Raw genomic sequence first — 24,027 nt, 5'->3', positions numbered from 1 at the left:
CTTTTATCTTGAAATTTAGTGAGAGATCATCTTATAATGCTACCGTCAATCAACGCAAGATAAATGCATAAAAGATAAACATCACATGCAATCAATATAAGTGATATGATATGGCCATCATCATCTTGTGCTTGTGATCTCCATCTCCGAAGCACCGTCATGATCACCATCGTCACCGGCACGACACCTTGATCTCCATCGTAGCATCGTTGTCGTCTCGCCAATCTTATGCTTCCACGACTATCGCTGCCGCTTAGTGATAAATTAAAGCATTACAGGGCGATTGCATTGCATACAATAAAGCGACAACCATATGGCTCCTGCCAGTTGCCGATAACTCGGTTACAAAACATGATCATCTCATACAATAAAATTTAGCATCATGTCTTGACCATATCACATCACAACATGCCCTGCAAAAACAAGTTAGACTTCCTCTACTTTGTTGTTGCAAGTTTTACGTGGCTGCTACGGGCTTAGCAAGAACCGTTCTTACCTACGCATCAAAACCACAACGATAGTTTGTCAAGTTGGTGATGTTTTAACCTTCGCAACGACAGGGCGTAGCCACACTCAGTTCAACTAAAGTTGGAGAAACTGACACCCGCCAGCCACCTGTGTGCAAAGCACGTCGGTAGAACCAGTCTCGCGTAAGCGTACGCGTAATGTCAGTCTGGGCCGCTTCATCCAACAATACAGCCAAACCAAAGTATGACATGCTGGTAAGCAGTATGACTTATATCGCCCACAACTCACTTGTGTTCTACTCGTGCATATGACATCTACGCATAAAACCTGGCTCTGATACCACCGTTGGGGAACGTAGCAATTTCAAAAAAATTCCTACACACACGCAAGATCATGGTGATGCATAGCAACAAGAGGGGAGAGTGTTGTCCACGTACCCTCGTAGACCGTTAAGCGGAAGCGTTAGCACAACGCGGTTGATGTAGTCGTACGTCTTCACGATCCGACCGATCAAGTACCGAACGTACGACACCTCCGAGTTCAGCACACGTTCAGCCCGATGACGTCCCTCGAACTCCAATCCAGCCGAGTGTTGAGGGAGAGTTTCGTCAGCACGACGGCGTGGTGACGATGTTTATGTTCTACCGACGCAGGGCTTCGCCTAAGCACCGCTACAGTATTATCGAGGTGGACTATGGTGGAGGGGGGCACCGCACACGGCTAAAAGATCAAACAGATCAATTGTTGTGTCTATGGGGTGCCCCCTGCCCCCGTATATAAAGGAGCAAGGGGGGTGCGGCTGGCCAGGGAGAGGGCGCGCCAGGAGGAGTCCTACTCCCACCGGGAGTAGGACTCCCCCCTTTCCTAGTTGGAATATGATTCGGGAGAAGGAAAGAGAGAGGAGAAGAAGGAAAGAGGGGGCCGGCCCCCCTTGCCCTAAACCAATTCGGTTTGGGCCTTGGGGGGGGGCGTGCCCCACACTCCCCTTGCTTCCCTCTATTTCCACTAAGGCCCATATAGGCCCATTAAGCTCCCGGGGGGTTCCGGTAACCTCCCGGTACTCCGGTAAAATCCTGATTTCACCCGGAACACTTCCGACATCCAAACATAGGCTTCCAATATATCAATCTTCATATCTCGACCATTTCGAGACTCCTTGTCATGTCCTTGATCACATCCGGGACTCCGAACAACCTTCGGTACATCAAAACATATAAACTCATAATATAACTGCCATCGTAACGTTAAGCGTGCGGACCCTATGGGTTCGAGAACTATGTAGACATGACCGAGACACGTCTCCGATCAATAACCAATAGCGGAACCTGGATGCTCATATTGGCTCCCACATATTCTACGAAGATCTTTATCGGTCAAACCGCACAACAACATACGTTGTTCCCTTTGTCATCGGTATGTTACTTACCCGAGATTCGATCGTCGGTATCTCAATACCTAGTTCAATCTCGTTACCGGCAAGTATCTTTACTCGTTCCGTAATACATCATCCTGCAACTAACTCATTAGTTGCAATGCTTGCAAGGCTTAAGTGATGTGCATTACCGAGAGGGCCCAAAGATACCTCTCCGATAATCGGAGTGACAAATCCTAATCTCAAAATACGCCAACCCAACAAGTAACTTTGGAGACACATGTAGAGCACCTTTATAATCACCCAGTTACGTTGTGACGTTTGGTAGCACACAAAGTGTTCCTCCGATAAACGGGAGTTGCATACTCTCATAGTCATAGGAACATGTATAAGTCATGAAGAAAGCAATAGCAACATACTAAATGATCGGGTGCTAAGCTAACGGAATGGGTCATGTCAATCACATAATTCTCCAAATGATGTGACCCCGTTAATCAAATGACAACTCATGTCTATGGTCAGGAAACATAACCATCTTTGATCAACGGGCTAGTCAAGTAGAGGCATACTAGTGACAATCTGTTTGTCTATGTATTCACACATGTATTATGTTTCTGGTTAATACAATTCTAGCATGAATAATAAACATTTATCATGATATAAGGAAATAAATAATAACTTTATTATTGCCTCTAGGGCATATTTCCTTCATTTATCCATCTACATCATGTCATCTTGCTTAAGGCGTTACTCTGTTCTTATGAACTTAATACTCTAGATGCATGCTGGATAGCGGTCGACGTGTGGAGTAATAGTAGTAGATGCAGAATCGTTTCGGTCTACTTGTCACGGACATGATGCCTATATACATGATCATACCTAGATATTCTCATAATTATTCGCTTTTCTATCAATTGCTCGACAGTAATTTGTTCACCCACCGTAATACTTATGCTATCTTGAGAGAAGCCACTAGTGAAACCTATGGCTCCCGGGTCTATTCTCCATTATACAAGTTTCCCATATATTTTATTTTGCAATCTTTACTCGATCTATATCATAAAAATATCAAAAATATTTATCTTATTATTATCATCTCTATCAGATCTCACTCCTGCAAGTGGCTGTGAAGGGATTGACAACCCCTTTATCGCGTTGGTTGCGAGGTTCTTATTTGTTTGTGTAGGTACGAGGTGACTTGCGCGTGGTCTCCTACTAGATTGATACCTTGGTTCTCAAAAACTGAGGGAAATACTTACGCTACTTTACTGCATCACCCATTCCTCTTCAAGGGAAAAGTAATGCAATGCTCAAGAGGTAGCATCGCGCAGAGCGCTCCCCAAAAACCTTATCACCCTTCTCCCGTACAGGACTCAAAGAGGTGGCGTTTCGGAGGCCTACTGTCCCGACCTATGGTGCACGTTGCAAGCCGGGATGGGGAAGATCATAGCAGCAGCCCAGAGATTGGAACTCGATGGCGAGAGAGAGATGATCTTCTGGTGTGTCTCCCTGGAGAGGAGTGACCTCTCTTTTATAGGCACAGGAGAAGGAGGCGAATAGGCTATGACGGGAGCTAAAGCAAAGGAGGGAGACGAAACGAACATGCAGCAACCGAAGCGTGCAACGTTCGTATTCAATATCCACTACAGCAAAAACATTCCAGCTCCCGAGTGACCTTTCGTATACCCGTCGTGCGTGGAAAAATTTAGACATCGGCTCGGCTCATTCCCGCGACCCGCGGCGCGGCATGACGAGGCAGGCGACAGAGGAGGAGCTCGCGTGAATGTCCCTCTTATTCTCATGCTCATACATGTCGAGAAACAAACTCCCTTATAAGGAGGTCCAACTCCTAGTTTAGTCTCACATTGCTAGTTTGTCCTTGTCCCTTCCTTCTTCCTCACAGTAAGCTCCTCTGCGGCTGCCAATGGCCGCTACCTTCGGTGACAAGCCATGATCGCGCGCCACCCGTCCATGCCACTGCTCGCATGCGCACGCAACCCCCCGCCTGATGCGGCTGGGGGAGGTAGTCGCGTTGGTACGGTAGTATCGCGTGTTGCATCCTCGGCTTCTCACTAGTCATCAACAATGGTGAACTACGACGTTGGCAACAAAGCACGTTACAACGAGGGAGACTGGAGCTGGAACCTGGATGGAAGGAGCTACAACTGGTGCCCTGGAGAGCTGCAATGATGGACGGTGAGCGTGGTGACCACGGGCTGTGAGGACGTGGAGCTTCTCGAGTAACTCACGGCGTCGCAGTATTTTTTATTGAGTTAAAAGCACCAGGAGTCCTACAACTTGCACCGAATGTGATGATTTGGTCCTAAAACTTGCATTTTGACCCTACCCAGTTCCAGAACTTGCATCAAATGTGCAATTTTTTTCCTGATGAATCACATAGCTCCATGTGGACGCGTGGGTGCCGACCCGGTCAGCGCGCGGCATTTTGCAAAGAGGCCCCTGCCTTTCGTCTGAATCAACCCGCACTACAGGTTGCTTCTATGGTAAGTTTCTTTTCGGACCATAACTGTCACTTAGTAAACGGTAGTCACTTCTCTGCTCACTCCATGGTGTGCCACACTGTAGTTGCTGCAAAGAGTGAATGACATGGTTACCTTAATAGATGTGCATGAGTGGTGGGCTGAGACACATGGTTACAATCACAGTAACCCCATTGATCTGTCTTTTTTTTGCGGCGACCCACCGATCTGTCACGCACACACTGATACACTACAACACGAACTGCTAAACTTTGACTTTAAATTTTGTTACGAAACAGAAATTATATGCCATAAAAATTATATTGATAGATTCATATTTAAAGTAGTTTTTGATGATATTATTTTTTTATTACGTGTAAATTATATCTTGCTAGCTAAATCTGTATTCAAATATTGACCCAAAATATGAGAGGGTGCTAATAAACCCAGATAGAGTTAGTAGTAAATAATTATCATTAGACGTGAATACGCTTTTGTTCAAGCTCGAATATCTCCCAGGGTGACCCCAAATCCAATCATCTCCCTAAAATGGGCCAAAAGAGGCCTAACTTGAGCATCATAAGTACCAGGTCTTCACAAGCTGATATTTTGCATTTGACTTAATTAGCTACAAAATTGTCGCCCTTTTAAAAATAAAAGTACCACATAGTCAGGATTTCAAAATACATATGCATGGAAAAAATAGAAATAGACATGTCTATATGATAAAATTTGCCACAGACATATACTTTTTTCATATATTTATATCTCTCTAACACAATTTTTTTAGCTATGCTCTAAAATAAATAAACTACCACAAAAATTACCATGTCTAGATGATAAATATTGCCACAAAACATGTAAAACACATTTCATATATTTATATATATCTAACACCAAATAGCTCCCATGTTACAAAAAAAGTACAAGTACTGCATATCTATGGTTTCACGTACATAGTTAACACATGTAAGTTGTCATGCTCTAAATAACAAAATTGTCATGCGTTAATTGATGAATTCACCATACTATAAATAATAAACCCACCACGCATACATGATTGCAAAATTTTAGGGATAACAGATAAAAGTGTATGTGATTCTAAATTCAAAATATATCACATGTATAGGAACTTCATACGTATGGATACACACCAAAAAAACATTTGTATTGTTTTGCCATGGCGACATAATTTAAGCTGACATGGCATCAAATTTTAAGTTTCCATGGTGTACACAATAAATTTGCCATGGTCAAATAGAAAAAAAAATAACTACACACGAAAAATTGTCATTGTACAATACAAAGGTGAACATGGTTACACACACAAGTGAATATAATTTTTCACAAAAATAATAGAATATTATAAAAAAATCAAAAATTGTGATGTATCAAACCTAGTCGAATATTCTACTCATGTGTGAAGTTAAGTAAAGTATTAAATCCCATGGTATTGTTGGTGAAGAAAATACAATTGGGACAATACTATTAATCAACAGTGTCTTTTTTGGGGTAAATAAAACTGTGTTTTTTATATAGCTTTGATTTTCTCTTTTTGCCTAGATTACCACCGTTGTGATTTATTCGTGAAACTTCATACGCGAGTATACCGGTTGACTATACATATTACCAAAAAAAAAGTGTTTTTTGTTTTTTTCTAGTTTTTTTTCTTCTGAACTTACTATTCAATAAGGGGCACGTTTGGGACCATGTTCATAAAATCCGCATCTTGGCAAACATTCATTTGTAAAACATATGTGAAGTATTGATGGCAAAATTTCATTTTGAAAACATATACAAAGTAATAAACAATTGCCATGGAAATATTAATTTTTGAAACATATGCCTCTAATAATAGTTGCAATGGAAAAAATCGTTTCAGGACCTATCTTGTAACATATACTCTCTTTGTTTGGAAATACTTGTCGGAGAAATAGATGTATATAGACGTATTTCAATTCTAGACACATCTATTTTTATCCATTTTTTTAACAAGTATTTTCGGACGGAGGGGGTAATTGCCATGGCAAAACTCATTTTCAAAAGATATGCAATGTGATGAAAGTTCCCATGGTAAGAACCATTCGATCGTATCATTTTCGAGAGATTTGATGATCCGTGATAAAGTTGTGCAAAGAACAAGAAAATGGTATTCTCGGCTCACCCAACGCAAGCGACTGGGCATGTCATATTTGTGCCTAACAAATTGTGAGCCTCTTTTTCGCAGGGACGGATCTGCGTGCTGCTCCTCGCTGGCTGTCAATCTGAAGCATATTCAGGGAAACATTATTTAGTTAGTTCGCATGCAAAAAAAAAAGATATACGAGATACTGAAGCTACTCACTCTGACCACTGCATGCTGCTCCTCGGTAGCTATCCCGTCACGTTAGCGGTCTGCCAAATGACACACCCTTAGATATCTCCCGTATCGCATAGCTTCCCGTTACCACTCTAGAAACCTACTAAGTTCAAAACAGCAGATGATTCCAATTTTATGCTTGTGCTATTGTTCTACAAATGCAATCAATACAGCGTTCGGGCGCAACTTGATTCAAACGAAAGGCAGGGGCCTCTTTGCGAAATACGGCGCGCTGACCGGGTCGGCACCCACACGTCCACATGGCGCTATGTGATTCGTCAGGACCAATTTTGCACATTTGTTGCAAGCTCTGAGACTAGGTAGGGTGAAAATGCAAGTTCTAGAACCAAACCATCACATTTGATGCAAGTTATAGGACTCCTGATGCTTTTAACCTTTTTTTATTGTATGGTACAACCGACGTGACATTGCTACGACCCAGCAATACAAAGCTGCAAAACCGGCGTCCCAAAGTGCTACCACCGACGCCTAGTTTTGTTACAACCCAACAATACGAAGCTGCAATCGACGGCTGGTTTTGGTACAACCGGTGATGAGAAAAGATACGACCAGCGATGAGAAAGTTGTGTCGGCCGTTGCGCAACACTAAAAGCTGCAACCGCCGATCAATAATGTTACAACCGGCATTGTCGAAAGTTTCAACCAGAGACGACGGAAATCGACGGCCGGCCACCACGCAACCGTGGATGTAGCAACCCGTGATGAAAAAAACTTCAACCGGCGATATAAAAAGTTTCAACCGGCGACAGCGAAACGCAAAAGGCTGCAATCATTGACACAAAAAGCTTCAACCATCTTTTGAAAAGCTTCAACTAAAGACCGGCGAGAAAAAGCTGCGGCGATAAGCCGTTGATGCACATGATGTTTTCTATGCACCAATGGTGCTGCGGCTGATGCTGGAACCGACAACCTCGCCATTGCTGCATAGGAAGGGGCGGACCAGTGGCCGCCGATGTGGCAACTGGCGGGTTGCGACGGCGACGACAAGCGGCTAGTAGTGGAGGGGACGTGAGGCCTCGGGGTGCGAACGACCGGCGGCCGATGACCGGTGGTTGTTGCCCTCACGGAGCTGTATCTAGGAGGTGGAGTCGTGTGAGCAGATGCGGAGTCGGGGGAGGGGTCCTGGGATGCGTTGACTAGGATGAAAAAGACAAATCAAAATGAGAGAGGTCAGCTCGGGCGATTTCTAAAGACCAGATCGAATGGCTGGGGCTCGATCGGCCCAACAGTTAGGCCGGCGCGAGCACAGATCACTGGCCTATAAAAACATTGCTTGCTGGGCAGCAAATAGCAAGTATGCAGTTCCCGTGCCCTCAGATACTCCTCTTTCTGGTTCTGGATTGATACGTAGAAGGTGAACCTTTTTTTTTCTTGCAATTACAAGGTGAGTATATATAGGCCCGTACCAAAAGCCTGTGCAGGGTGTGCGCCTGCACAGGGCCTCCAGATCGGAGGGGCCCCAGATTTGGTTGAGTACAAGTACTAATTGAAGTTTATGTGCAATAATCATGCATTAGTAGTACTAGTGCACAAGCACTTGCATGCTATTTCAGCAATCTACGCACCGAGACGAGTAGCACTCCTACTCCATCCCGTGCGTGTCCCCCCTTCTCTCTCCTCTTCAAATTGAAGGATACTTCTCGATTCTCCAATCATCACCTTCATAAATTATTATTTTGCAGCTTCCAAAATGAATCAATTATTAACGGTAAGTAACTACTGGCAATCATTGTAAATATACTAGTGTTCACCGAAGAGATTTTTTAGCGACTGGAAACAATATTTTGAAGGGGATTGCTTAAGAAACAATTGAAGATTATGTAAGCTCTTTAATTTTCAAAATGGAAAATGTTTTTGGATTTTTCGCAGTTTGCAGCAAATAAGCAACTTCAGCTGCAAATGTTTGTTTGAATACAGTTATGAAAAACAAATTTCCACGTCAAAGCTATTCGCACAAAAATTTCAACAAATGCAACATTTTTTTTAGGGAGTAGTGTCAAAATATAAAATTTTGACTCCATATCATGTTTGATATTTGGGAACGGAGATAAGCATATTACCAAAAACACAAAAGGAGATGCCAGTTTTCAGTGAAAATTAAAGGCATTCAAATTTTAAGATTCACTTTTTGATTAGATATAATTTCTGGGCATAACACTGTGAAATATGTAAATTGTTTTTTGTAATTAAATTATATGCAGTGCCTGATTTTAAATTTTGCACAGGGCCTCGAAATTCGTAGGTACGGCCCTGTGTATATACTACTCCTATTATAGGCCGAACGCTGGTTCGCCTCGTCCACGCAAGCAATCTCCTTCACTGTAAAAAGAAGAGCCGTCCCTTCGGGTACAGCCGAGAACAGAAGAAAAGCCCGATCCCCTTCTCAGAAGGATGGCTTCGCTGCTGCTCAGATCTGCCGCAGGCCGCGTTCTTCGGCCATCAATCCCGCTAGGCTCCTTCCGTCGGAGTCCAGGCCGGTTCCTCTCCGGTGGTGCTCAGAGGATCGAATCCAAGGTAGGCACCCCCCTCCCCCCCCCCCCCCCCCCCCTCTCAAATTTGTTCCCCATGTTCTGTCTTGCTCTAGGGTTTCACTGACTGGCGAAATTAATTGTCGTTAGATGTTATCTAACTCTGAGTTGTAGCAAAAATAGGTGGTAAAGGTGCCTCCTTTTAGACGCTGCAGAAATTTCTTAACGTCTGGCTGGCGACATGCCAATCTCTTCGTCCTCCTGACTATCTCTCCTTCGTACCACCTTTCAGCTTCAGTTCGTTGTTCGGATCTAGCCGAATCAACTCCTTACGCTGCAAAAATATTTGCAAACGGTTACTTTAATTTTATATAATATATGAAAGTTTAATACTTCCATTTGTCTACAGCATTTTTGCTCAAACTACAAATTATCCCCCGAGGAACGTCTCGAGATGGCATTAGAGAAGTTTGACAAAAACTTGCGTAAGGCACATGAAGAAACTCTAAGTTTGCTAGAACAGGAAAAACGGTAAGTGAATTCATTATCTCTAGTTTTCTGTTCTGTAGTTTGGATCATATGGACAAAATTATCTGTACTTCTGAGTATCTTTTTTTTGAAAGAAAAGGAAGACCATTGTCTACCTTATGCATTCAAAACGGGGCAGGGCCCGAATGACCAATGTCAAATTACATGAAGGTGGTGTTAACGCTGTATGTAATGTACAGCAGGCCGCCACCAAGCCTAAAAAGAGTTAGAGGGGGGAGGAGGGGAGAAAATATTTGCATAGGTGATCATATTAGCCTCATCTATCTCCGTACGGGCACGGTTGCTCCAGAGCTTGAGCGTTTGCGCTATCTCATTGAAAGTTCTCCTTGGTGTCCATATCTCATTTCGGAAAACTTATGCATTTTGTGCTGTCCAAAGCGTAACAGCACATGCTGCAAAGAGGACATGCCATAGCCCATAGGTTGCCGAAAGCTGAGCTTGGTCCCGTTGATAGCAAAAAGTCCCGTACATCGACTGTCTGCCTAGCATCATTCTGCAACTGAGCTCGTTCCCATACTGCATCCGCCAGACGGCATCTAAGAAGAATGGTTGCTGGACTCCGTAGCTGGGCATAGATCACAACCATTGTGCAGTGTAATCGGAGTCCAGTGCTTCCTTAGCATGTTATCTCTCGTGTTGAGCCGTCCCCGTAAAGCACCACAAAAAAACCCGATGCTTGATTGGAATTAACTTATCCCAAACCTTTGCTGCCAGTGGGCAACCAACTGTTCTGGAAGTGAGAAGATTGTAGAAGAACGCTGTGCTTATTCTGTTTGCAAGAAGAGCTGGCTGTCTACTGTCCACTCTGTCGTCATTGGGTTGTATGTCGGCTAGCAGCTCCAGCAGATCGTGAAGTTCTCTGGCTGCGGTGGATTTGGATGCAGATGAATGTTCCAGCCGCCCCCGGAAAATTGTGAAGCAACAGAGCAGGAACCGGATGTAGCGAATGAAAACAGAGTTGAGAAAACAATCCTCAATCTGCCGCAATCTAACCACCAGTCAGACCAAAAGGAAATCCTGGTACCATCACCTAATTCACACTTAGAAGATTCAATCAGTAGCTGAATAGATGACTGAAGGCATCTCCAAGTGGCCGTTTCCCTGGCCGAAACATCAATGGGTATTGAGCGAGTGAAGTATTGATTTGCAAACCACTCATAGCATGGCACCCCTCTCGTTTGAACGATGTTGTAGGTAAGCTTGCAAATCATGGTTAGGTTGTGTGCTCGAAGGTCCCTGATTCCTAGCCCTCCATTTTCCCTAGGCAAGGTGACAAAGTCCCATGATACAAGGCAGTGTCCCCCATTGGCCATGCTTTTACCCTGCCATAGGAAACCCGAGTATTTGTTCCAATTTGTCCAAGGACTGCCTGGGCCATATGAAACATGCCATGTAATAGTTTGGTATGGCAGCCAGCACTGAATTGATTAGGGTTAGTTGTCCACCCCAAGATAAAAAGGTGGCTAGCCATCTAGATAATCTCTTGTCGAGCTTGTGTATAACTGGCATGAGAAGGCCATGAGTGATCTTCTGTGTGGATAGGGGCAGCCCCAAGTAGGTGCAGGGGAATGAAGAAGTAGGGCACTGAAGTAAATCTGAAACTCTTTTAGCAGTTTCCTCGTTCATGCCGATCGATATAAAAGTGCTCATGTTGTAATTTATCTGTAAGCCAGTGAAATCCGAGAACATGTCAAGCATCTGAGTATTTTCTTGTCATTTAAATTTGTACTTGTTTTGTTTTAATTTGCAGCTTCGAGCGACAGGAGCAACGACAAAAGGTGTTATCGTATTTCTTAGTTCCTGCTGCTGCTGCGTTTTTTATATTTGGTCCAGACAAGAAGGAAAAACTTGAGGAGACCATTGAAAACTCTACTTAGCCAACTTTGTGGCGTTTATCATCCATTGCAAGTTTGTGGCCGAACGTTTGGCTGTGTTTGTATCTCGAACTATGTTCTTATGTAGAGTTAATAATTGTGAGCTTGCTGTGAGTTGTAAGTGCAACTATACTAGAAAGAGACAAGCTGTGTAGTCGCATCACTGAAATTGCTTAGTCTTAACTCAGTTCTCGGAATAATTGCTTGGAGAAGTAGAATCGTGTTGTAGGCGAGGGTTTGACTAGAGAGGTGTCTGACGATATGCTGATCTCTTCTTCCTCAGTGCCAGATTACAACCCTCTTTCATGGACGACCAGATTGTAAGAATAAGATCACGTTGACACACAACTGCAGCCGGGGTAAGCAGACAAAATAAAAGTTTTTTCATTTATCATTGTTGGCAGGGCACTGAAGGTTTTCTACAGAGGCACCTATGGTTTCAATAGTCATTGATATTCCTGGCATGCAAAACATTGTATTTTCAAAAATATTGTAGTTTTTTCAAAAATAACTAAGATTGGCACTCTTATATATGCTTTAAAACAAATATATATATGATAAACTATGTACCCAAGAGATAATGTCTACAATGGTCTACTGATAAAGCGACATATGCTTTACCATAACTTTCTTTTTTGTGAACTCTACTGCTTGTAAAGAAACGTGGCCAAAAGCTCACAAAGTTGAAAATGTAAACAGCAAACACAAATTGCGCGCAGCTTGCATATCTTGTGAAGAGTAACATCTGAACGAAAAATTGGAGTTACTGCATACAGGAACTGTTGACAAAGACAAAGATGTAATTTCGGAATTAGGAAGAGAAAGGCCGTCAATGTAGATGCCGCATACAGTCTAACTTATACTACTATTTCTTATTTCCATACATATCTCAGTCAGTGCTACATGCCTGAGTGATAGACCAGACTGCGAAAAAGACCACAGAACTATATTAAAATTAAGTAGTGATACAACACGACCCAGAAAAGCAGGAAATTATATCCAAGTCCCTGAGTAAACGATCCAACCACCCCTACGCGAGATGAGGGCGTGCCGCTGCCGCTCCCTCCGGCCTTGTTTGGTACGCGTGGATTGGAGGGGTTTCGACAGCCCGTTCCTCGCGTGGCCCAGAAACCGCTCAAAACCCCGACAGCCCGTTTGATACGCGAGGATTCCACAGCCTAACCCCTCCGAGCCCCCTCCGATACCCCTCGTTCCACGCGGTTTTCAGCCCTCGAGGGCGGACTCGAGGATTCGGAGGAGACGCCGCCGCCGCCGCCGCCTCTACGCCGGCGTTTCTCCTCCGGCATACCCCCGGCTGTAAGTCCGCGCCTCGCCTCTTCCCCTTTCCCCTTGCCATCTAGGTTTCGTCCACCCCCAGCGAGCTCGCCATGGTTGCCGCCTCGTCCTCCCCAGCGAGCTCGCCAAACACGCCGTCTCTGAGGGCACCTAGGCCGTCACCAAGTTCACCTCCTCCTCCTCCTCCTAGGCTGCCGTCGGCTCTGCTTATCTCTCCAAGTAGTGACAATGGTAGTGCTATCTCTCTGCAAGTAGTGTCCAGACCCATCTTAGTATTCAACAGATTTGATATTGATTGACATCCCTTTGGCTGAATTTTATTAGAAGCCAATACGGATGTACTTGAGCAGATTTATTAGAACCCACTGATGCTGCAGTTCTTCAGTCTGGAGCAGACAATTTCTTCAGAGATCATTGTCTTTTCCTGAGCAGAATTGATGTATTGATGCTTTATTCCGCTATTCTTCGACCACTACTGTTGTTGCGTCCGCGCTCATAAACACAACCTTGTAATCTTGTGGAAAGGAGTACTGTATGCATATGGTCCGAAGCTATAATTGTCCGAAATCTGGTGTTTGCTGCTGCAATCCAAGTAGAGTATTTGTAAATTAGTGATGGTGATGGTCTAATGTTATAACTCTTGTGTGTATGTGCTGTGACCATGGACAGCTCTAGTATATTGATTGCCAGTTCAAGGTCATACGTAATTCTTTGGTTAGGAAATGATGGACAAACTTGCACGTGTCACCCCTTGCGTCAGATTTACAGTGTGAGTCAATCTCTTGTCATTCCATCTTCTCAAATGACCGGCAAAAGTGTAGCCCATCTCTATATCTGTTGTTCAGGACTCAACAGGTGTATGTTTGATAGATCTTGTAGAGCATTCTCGTTTGGAAATTTAGCTGGAAGCTATAAAGCTATGCTAAGTTTAGTTGCCTTGAGAAATCTTGAGTAACCAATTTATGCATGTCCAGCCTTAAAATCCAGTGTTAAATATTATTCAGTACAATTTGTCTTGTTGTTTGGTTTAGATTAGATGTTTGGCAACTATCTTTTTGAGTTAAAGCCACCTATAATCCTCCCCACAATTTTTTAACTGCCCTAAATTTGAGCAGGATAGGCGAGCTCCCATAACGCTCGATTTTTTGATCCGTTTAAGTATGTTATATGGCATATGGCAAATAACTGTTGGAATATAGTTTATTTGCAGTGACATTCGCTTTTGAAAAATAGCATACCCCTAGATAGATAAATGGATGGATGAATTTGTGTGTCATCTTTGATTTTCTAAGTTGACTGAGATGAATTCGGAATTGAAGAGGAGGCCCAGGCAGAATTAATGTCAGATGAGCCAAACTTGTATAGTCTGAAACTTTTGTCAGTCTGTTTCAGTTAGGAGTTAAGAGTTGGAAATAGCCTGAACTGCTGTAGATTTGGACATTAGTAAAAGTTGATGAATCAAATCAGTGAGTGGTCAAACAGGCATGACATTGTGCCTGTTGGATTTATTGAGAGATGCTGAAATCCACACTGAACTGTTGGATTTTGGAAAAATATTTGTTTTGATGCTACTGTGCTTTCATTCAGATGATTCATTTTTTCAATTAATATACTATATGTCGGTAGCTAGTGGAAGACTTTGGAACTGGAAAACCCAAATCAGTTCAGTCTGCATAGTTCAGCTTCACAGAGAAGATAATGATTTCTGTTTTTTTAGCCTACTGCAATTGTTTAGAGTAACGTGTGGACAGGTTTTGTCCCACAACACATTGCATTGTTTTGAGGTTTTGTACATCAGCTTCCTTTTTTATCTTCGTTATTAAACTTGTTGCAGTACCTGTGACACATGACGCCTAACTGCTTAACTAATTTTCTGCTAATTCAGCTCACACGGCGCTGTGGTACGCGGATGTCGATGCAGAGTAGAGAGATACCCCTAGAAGTCGCCTTCCTGTCCACCTCTTCAGAAGTGCCACCGCCTTGACACGACGACATTAGAACCCAGTTCCTTTCCTAGAGATATGGGGTCAAGAAAACCCAACAATTCATTTGTTCATGCTAGTTAAACTTGGTCTATTATAGTGATATGCAGGCCCATCTAATTACATGTTACTCTGAATCTGTTTGAGCAATGGTGCGGTGATATTGGTCCGTAATGCGTTGACAGTGGCCACTACTTCAGGCGTTGCTAGCTGCATTTCTCTACTGCCCTGTTGTTTTGTAGGTGACGCCCTTAGTTTTGCTACTTTGCATATTCTGGGAGCAAGTACAGTGAGGTTATATGTGATTTTTGTTCACTTGATATCTGCACTGCTCTTCCTTGCATAATTTGATGTCGTTTTACTTGGAAAGATTGCATTTTTATTTGTTTGCACTATATTATCTAAATATGTCAATCCCTGTCAGCCAAATAAGTTTTTCATATGGAGGGAATTGTGGCTGAAGGGGTTTGGGGGTTTCAAGGGGTTTTGAGGGGATTGAGTGGAAGAAAGGGATTCACCCAATCCTCTGAATCCCCCCCTCCCCAAACCTCCTCATTCCACTTCTACCAAACAAAGCCTCCGGAGCCAGCAAAAACCTTGGTTGTGCACGTGGATTGTTGACGGCGGCAAGTCTCCACCTTCGGTCCAAAGGACCAGCACGCCGAAGAGGAGGCAACCTAGTACTGCGTCAGCACTTGCGCAGGAGAAACGCCGGCAAGAGCACATAGACCCAGAGTCCAACAAGAATGATAGACCAACTGATGACCAAGGAGTCCACCAAAATTGTGTCCTGATCTTCACGCCAACAGAAAAAATGCATGAAGATTAATATCATGTATGGAGTAAGAACACCATGGCAATACTTGTGGATGTTTGAGAGCACTGTAAATAGTAAGGGCGCCTTTAATAGCTTAATTTTTTAGGCGATTTTAGTGAAACACTTTGAATGGCAGTCAACTATACTTTTTGAAGATCCAGCGGCTGCTGGCGTTTCATTGATATAGCAGATAGAGTGTGGCAAAAATGTTGATCAAGCGGTCGATGGAAGAAAACAGCGAATTACATGGAAACTAGACAAAACGGCAACACGCGCAACCTTTAAAGAGGTGGCTGGCGCCTGGCTTTAAATTAATGAAGCCCTTATAATCAACAGTACAACTCAACACAACCCGAACAACACGAAAACAAACAGACACAAACAAAAAACAAAAACTCCGGCAAGATACAAGGGTGCCTAGAAGCAGCAGCTAAGTCCAAAAAACAAAGTTCAAGGACTCTCGAACATGATTGAAGAATTGACGCTGCGCAGAAGGCCACCTCGCGAAAGAGACCAGCCTCGACAGGAGCTATGTCTTCGCCATCGCCTGGACGTCCGGCACAACAATGCCAACTTGTTCCATCACCGAAGGAGCCCCCTGCTCCTCACCCTGGCGTAGGACGCCGCACCTTCAGATGATAGAATGCTCAACTCCCTATAGCACAATTGGACTCTGCTGCCAAGACCCAAAAGGGAGGCCTTCGAACACAACCACCTCGCCAGACCTAGCTCTTCGAAAGACCACCATCGTTGAAGCATGGAACCATCACATGAAGAGAAGCATCTTCCATCCACGAACCCACCCGACGACCAAAAATGGAACCTTGCTCATGAAACGGAGCCTCCAAGGAGGGAATGACACCACAACGTCGCCACCGTCCGGTCTAGAACATGCCAGACCAAGGTTTTCACCCAGAGCCCAAGGTGGACGGAGGCCACCCACGATGACACCTCCAAGAAGGGAAACGGTGCACAGGAGCGTCGCTATCACCGGCACCAACAAAATCGGGCAGAGCTTTCGCTCGGTATGTGACCCCCATCACCCAAGTCCATCCGCGATGGCCGACCACGGAGAGATGCAGACGACGACCGAATCAGAGCAGGGTAGAAGCGAAGACCACACCCGCACAATGGACGCCTCCCGAGTGAGCCACCTCGCTGCCCACACAGCCGAGGGAACACATGAGCACCCGCACAACGGCACCTGCCGAAATGGTGCCACCACGCCCACCGTCCGGAGCCGCTTCTCCGGTAACCGAAGAGATCCATCCTCACCCACCACCCCCCGGGCGGTGAACTGCAAGCACGCAGCAGGCCACCCCAACTGTCGCACTAGCTTAACTCCGGCACCCGCTGCCACCCAAAGTTTACACCTTGCCCACACGGAGACGAATCCTTGCCGAGATCCTTGCTGCAGGGTGGCGACCCACAAGTATAGGGGATCTATCGTAGTCCTTTCGATAAGTAAGAGTGTCGAACCCAACGAGGAGCAGAAGGAAATGATAAGCGATTTTCAGCAAGGTATTCTCTGCAAGCATTGAAATAATAGGTAACAGATAGTTTTGTGATAGGATAATTTGTAACGAGTAACAAGTAACAAAAGTAAATAAAGTGCAGCAAGGTGGCCCAATCCTTTTTGTAGCAAAGGACAAGCCTGGACAAACTCTTATATGATGTAAAGCGCTCCCGAGGACACATGCGAATATCATCAAGCTAGTTTTCATCATGTTCATATGATTCACGTTCGGTACTTTGATAATTTGGTATGTGGGTGGACCGGTGCTTGGGTACTGTCCTTACTTGGACAAGCATCCCACTTATGATTAACCTCTATTTCAAGCATCCACAACTACAACAAAAGTATTAATGTAAACCTAACCATAGCATGAAACATATGGATCCAAATCAGCCCCTTACGAAGCAACGCATAAACTAGGGTTTAAGCTTCTGTCACTCTAGCAACCCATCATCTACTTATTACTTCCCAATGCCTTCCTCTAGGCCCGAATAATGGTGAAGTGTTGTAACGCCCTCGATGCGGCTATATCTCCCACGTGTCGAAGCACGACTTAGAGGCATAACCGCATTGAAAGCAATGTCGCAAGTGAGGTAATCTTCACACAACCCATGTAACACATAAAGGAAAGAGCTACATAGCTGGCTTACACTCGCCACTTCACACAATACATGAATAAAGCATTACATCATCCAGATACAATCAAGGTCCGACTACGGAACCAAAATAAAAGAAGACTACCCCAAATGCTACACAGATCCCCGATCGTCCCAACTGGGCTCCACTACTGATCGACTGAAACGAAACAACACAATGGACAAGATCTTCATAGAGCTCCTCCTTGAGCTTGGTTGCGTCATCTGCACGGTATCATCGGCATCTGCAAACTGGTTTTGGAAGTATCTGTGAGCCACGGGAACTCAGCAATCTCACACCCTCGCGATCAAGACTATTTAAGCTTATAGGAAGGGTAAAAATGTATGAGGTGGAGCTACAGCAAGCGACTAGCATATATGGTGGCTAACATACGCAAATGAGAGCGAGAAGAGAAGGCAAAAGCACGGTCGAGAAACTATGATCAAGAAGTGATCCTATAACAACCCACGTCAAGCATTACTCCAACACTGTGTTCACTTCTCGGACTCCGCCGAGAAGAGACCATCACGGTCACACATGCGGTTGATGTATTTTAATTAAGATCAACTTCAGGTTATCTACAACCGGACATTAACAAATTCTCATCTGCCCATAACCGCGGGCACGACTTTCGAAAGTTCAAATCCCTGCAGGGGTGTCCCAACTTAGCCCATCACAAGCTCTCACGGTCAATGAAGGACATTCCTTCTCCCAAGACAATCCGATCAGACTCGGCATCCAGGTTACAAGACATCCTCGACAATGGTAAAACAAGTCCAGCAACACCCCCCGAATGTGCCGACAAATCCCGATAGGAGCTGCACATATCTCGTTCTCTGGGCACACTCAGATAGGTCAAGCTACGAGTAAAACCAGCCCTCGAGTTTCCCTGAGGTGGCCCCGCAGGCTGCCCATTTCGGACCAACACTCAGAGGAGCACTGGCCCGGGGGGGGGGGGGGGGTTTAAATAAAGATGACCCTTGAGTCCGCGGAACCCAAGGGAAAAAGAGGCTAGGTGGCGAATGGTAAAACCAATGTTGGGCATTGCTGGAGGAGTTTTATTCAAGGCAAACTGTCAAGGGGTTCCCATTATAGCCCAACCGTGTAAGGAACGCAAAATCCGGGAACATAACACCGATATGAAGGAAACTAGGGCGGCAAGAGTGAAACAAAACACCAGGCGTAAGGCCGAGCCTTCCACCCTTTAACAAGTATATAGATGCATTAATTAAATAAGAGATATTGTGATATCCCAACAAAATATCCATGTTCCAACAAGGAACAAACTCCAATCTTCACCTGCAACTAACAACGCTATAAGAGGGGCTGAGCAAAGCGGTAACATAGCCAAACACCAGTTTGCCAGGACAAGGTGGGTTAGAGGCTTGGCTTAGCAATATGGGAGGCATGATAAGAAAGTGGTAGGTATTGCAGCATAGGCATATCAAAAGAGCGAGCAACTAGCAAGCAAAGATAGAAGTGATTTCGAGGGTATGGTCATCTTGCCTGAAATTCCGCAAGGAAGAAGAACGAGTCCAAGAAGAAGACAAGCGGACGTAGTCGAACGGGTCCTCAAAAACGCACGTTATCGGAACCAACTCAAAGAAGCAACACCGGAAAGAAGCACACAACATAGTAAACAACCAACACATAAACAAGGCATGATATGCGGGATGTGATATGCAATGCAGATGCATGATTTGGAAAGGAATGATTGAACCTGGCCTCAACTTGGAAATCCAAGAGTGCCACTGGAAAGGTGAGGTTATTTCGGTCGAAATCGATATAAAGATCACCGGAGTCGGATGCACGGTTTGGAAATGGCAAGCAAAACAAATATGGCACCGGTCTGTGATTAACAGCAAGTAGCCTCCTAAATGCATCAAGATAAATAAGCTACTGCACTCAAACATGGCAACAAAATACATGGCAGGGATCCACTCATGATGCTTGACAAAAGATGAGCACTGAGCTACGGCTAAATCACTCAATAGCAGGTTCAAACAAGTATGGCAAAAGTGCAAAAGATTACAGGTTACAGACTTAGAGAAAATAACAACATGTCAGGAATTTATCATCAGGAAGCAATGTTTAGAGCATGAAAACTACATGCTACAGGAACATATCATGGCAAAGAAAGGCATGGCATGAAGATATAACAAAAGTCCCTTAGTGACCATAAGCCAAAAGGGATCAGAAAATACAAATGCAAGCATGTGAACATAGCAAAAACATAAACAGATTCAGACTTAGTGAGAAACTGGAGCATGGCAAAACAGTTAGCAAGTAGGCATGTTTACGAGCTCGATGCACTCACTACAAAGCATGGCATGACAATCTAAGCATACACCCAACAAATAGACATGGCATAGAAGCTAGGCATGGCAATAACAACAACATAGCATGCACGGATCAATAGCAACAAGCTTGGCAAAAGTGCTAAACATGTTAACAATCTGCCAGGAATATTTTATAGCAAACGTAGAGCTCGATTGACTCAAGCTAGGGTGCTCCATAATTGCAAACAAAGACATGGATGGATAGAGCACCACAATATCTACAAAATATCCTTACTGATCATGCTCAAAAGAGGCATGGATCACTAGGAAACAACATGAACATATGGCATAAAAACAATAACAGGGCAAGGACTTAGTGAAATTCTAAGTCCCTGAAATCAGCATCATTGAGTAAGATACTTTGCATGCTTGTGCTAGTCACCACAAAGATCACAAAAATACATGGCATACACCCCTGTAAAGATGGCATGACATGCATCAAAACACATGTAGAGCTCAGGATCATATCATGCACACATTAATCATGGCAAAAATGACAAAAGTGCAATTGCTGAAGCAGATCTCAAACTATCATCACATAGCCCTCTTCCAACAGCATTTCGGGCATCAAGATGAGCTCAAATGAAAATGATGCAATGAGATGAAATGATGTACTCGTCGAGACGAACATTTTGATATGCTACACGCACGAATCGGAGCTACGATGAGGAAGTTATGATGCGTCAAAGTATGCCAAAAAGTTAGGGTTTCGTGGAGAAGTCAACCGTCTCGTTTGGATCTGGATCTGGATCTCAGATCACTGTAGCAGTGCGGAGCTCGAGGTTGGCCTGAGTCGCCGGAATCAGCGCTGGAGACGAGGGAGAGGCGGTGGAGGCCGGAGAAGACGTCGCTGGCGAGAAGGGGCTTGACGCCCGAGGCGGTGGCGGGCGCAGCGAGCCGCGGCGGAGCTCGGACTGCGGCGGGGCGGCACCGGCGCGGGAGGAGCTGGGCGGCTCCGGCAGGCATGTCAGTGGCGGGCGCCGACGCCAGCGAAGAGGAGGCAGGCGGCGCTGCGAGGAGGATGGCAGGCGGCGATGGGCTCTCGGGGCGGCGAGAAGATGGGCTCGGGGGGGGGGGGGGGGGGGCGATCCGGGCTCGCCCGGGCCGGCGGCGGAGAGGGGCAGGCGGTGCCACGTGTTGCGCGCGGGTTGGCTGGGCGCGGCGGCGGGATGAAACGGACATGTCCGTCGGCGGAGAAGAAATGTCCGGCGGCGCGCGGAGGAGGTTAGGGTTTGCACCGCGAATTTTTGGAGGGGATCACATATTTATAGGTAGAGGGAGCTAGGAGTGTCCAAATGAGGTGCGGTTTTTGGCCACACGATCATAATCGAACGACCGAGATGATGGGAGAGGTTTAGGTGGGTTTTGGTCCACTTTGGAGAGGTGTTGGGCTGCAACACACACGAGGCCTTTTCGGTCCCTCGGTTAACCGTTGGAGTATCAAACGAAGTCCAAATGGCACGAAACTTGACAGGCGGTCTACCGGTAGTGAACCAAGGCCGCATGGCAAGTCTCGGTCCAATCCGAGAACGTTTAACACCCGCACACGAAAAGAGGTAGAAAGGGACACCGGGTGACATAGGAGCGCCAGATTGCAAAACGAACAACGGGGAAATGCTCGGATGCATGAGACGAACATGTATGCAAAAGAAATGCACACGATGACATGATATGGAATGCATGACATGCAAGCAATGACAAGGCAACAATAGCGAATAACTAGAGGACACCTGGCACATCGGTCTCGGGGCGTTACAAGTGTCATGTAGTCGACGTTCACATAACACCACTAGACGAGAGACAACATACATCTCATCAAAACATCGAACGAATACCAAATTCACATGACTACTAATAGCAAGACTTCTCCCATGTCCTCAGGAACAAACGTAACTACTCACAAAGCATATTCATGTTCATAATCAGAGGGGTATTAATGTGCATATAGGATCTGAACATATGATCTTCCATAAACCAACTAGCATCAACTACAAGGAGTAATTAACACTACTAGTAACCCACAGATACCAATCCCGGGCTTAGAGACAAGAATTGGATACAAGAGATGAACTAGGGTTTTGAGAGGAGATGGTGCTGGTGAAGATGTTGATGGAGATTGCCCTCTCCCGATGAGAGGAGCGTTGGTGATGACGATGGCGATGATTTCCCCCTCCCGGAGGAAAGTTTCCCCGACAAAACAGCCTCGCCAGAGCCCTAGATTGGTTCCGCCAAGGTTCCGCTTCGTGGCGGCAGAGTCTCGTTCGGAAAGATGGCTTTTGATTTTTTTTCCTCATCGAAAGACTCCATATAGCAGAAGATGGCCATCGGAGGGCCACCAGGGGGCCCATGTGGTAGGGGGCGCGCCCCCCACCCTCGTGGGCAGGGTGTGGCCCCCCTGGTGAACTTCTTGCGCTCAGTATTTTTTATATATTCTGAAAACGTCTTCCGTGAAGTTTTAGGACTTTTGGAGCTGTGCAGAATAGGTCTATAATATTTGCTCCTTTTCCAGCCCAGAATCCCAGCTGCCGGCATTCTCCCTCTTTATGTAAACCTTGTAAAATAAGAGAGAATAGGCATAAGTATTGTGACATAATGTGTAATAACAGCCCACAATGCAATAAATATCGATATAAAAGCATGATGCAAAATGGATGTATCAACTCCCCCAAGCTTAGACCTCGCTTGTCCTCAAGCGAAAGCCGAAATCGAAAAATATGTCCACATGTTTATAGATAGAGGTGTCGATAAAAATAAAATACGTACATGAGGGCATCATGATCATTCTTAGAACAACAACTTATATAATTCTTGTCATATGATCTCTTATTCTAGAGTAACAATTCAATCACAATTTTAAGTATGAATCATAAGCTTCATTGAAAACTAACAAACTATAATCTCAGCCATTGAAGCAATTGTAATTTATCATAACATAGGAAAGAGTCAATATAAGAGCTTTTCAGCAAGTCCATATACTCAACTATCATTTAGTCTTTCACCATTACTAACACTCACGCAATACTTATAGGTATGGAATTTTAATCGGACATAGAGAAAGATAGGGGCTTGTAGTTTTGCCTCCCAACGTTTTACCTCAAGGGTAATGTCAACAATAATAGTTCATGAAAACTCACATCCAATTAGCCATATATACCAGGATCCTTCCAACATGTTGTGCTTGCCAAAAGATAAAATATAAAAAGGAAGGGTGAAGATCACCATGACTCTTATGTAAGGTAGGAGATAAAGGTAAAAGATAGGTCCTTAGCAGAGGGAAGCAGAGGTTGTCATGTGCTTTTATGGTTGGATGCACAAAATCTTAATGCGAAAGAACGTCACTTTATATTGCCACTTGTGATATGGACCTTTATTATGCAATCTGTCACTTTTATTTCTTCCATATCACACGATCGTATAAAGTTTATTTCCTCCACACCAATCAATCAGACATATTTAGAGAGTAATTTTTTATTGATTGCACCGATGACAACTTACTTGAAGGATCTTACTCAATCCATAGGTAGATATGGTGGACTCTCATGGCAAAACTGGTTTAAGGGTGTTTGGAAGCACAAGTCGTATCTCTACTTGGTGCAAATGATTTGGCTAGCATGAGGGGGAAAGGCAAGCTCAATCATGTTGGATGATCCAAGACAATATAATTTATCTCAGATGTAAGAAAACATAACCCATTATGTTGTCTTCCTTGTCCAACGTCAACTCTTTTAGCATGTCATATTTTAATGAGTGATCACAATCATAAAAGATGTCCAAGATAGTATATTTATATGTGAAGACCTCTCTTTCTTTATTACTTCCTATTAATTGCAACGATGACTAAAACTATGTT

The 24,027-nt window shown here is 44.5% G+C and overlaps 1 protein-coding gene and 1 long non-coding RNA gene across 2 annotated transcripts; both read left to right on the top strand.

Annotated features, from left to right (window-relative positions):
• The first annotated feature begins 8,976 nt into the window (after window positions 1-8,976).
• Window positions 8,977-11,778, top strand: LOC147966221 (uncharacterized). The gene is made up of 3 exons (XM_087528741.1): window positions 8,977-9,214; window positions 9,578-9,699; window positions 11,468-11,778. The coding sequence occupies exons 1-3, from the start codon at window positions 9,092-9,094 to the stop codon at window positions 11,592-11,594; spliced, it is 372 nt and encodes a 123-aa protein (XP_087384867.1). The 5' UTR covers window positions 8,977-9,091; the 3' UTR covers window positions 11,595-11,778.
• Window positions 11,779-11,956: 178 nt separating this feature from the next.
• LOC147966220 (uncharacterized) lies at window positions 11,957-15,191 on the top strand. The gene is made up of 2 exons (XR_015608805.1): window positions 11,957-12,908; window positions 14,773-15,191. It is a non-coding gene; the product is annotated as an uncharacterized LOC147966220 (long non-coding RNA).
• Window positions 15,192-24,027: the final 8,836 nt, after the last annotated feature.

The sequence above is a fragment of the Triticum urartu genome, chromosome 6A (assembly GCF_056163025.1).
Source record: "Triticum urartu cultivar PI428250 chromosome 6A, HENAU_Tu73, whole genome shotgun sequence".
In the NCBI taxonomy this organism is placed as follows: domain Eukaryota; kingdom Viridiplantae; phylum Streptophyta; class Magnoliopsida; order Poales; family Poaceae; genus Triticum; species Triticum urartu.
The sequence above is the reverse complement of the archived record's forward strand: the minus strand, read 5'-3'. Positions and strand labels throughout refer to the sequence as shown.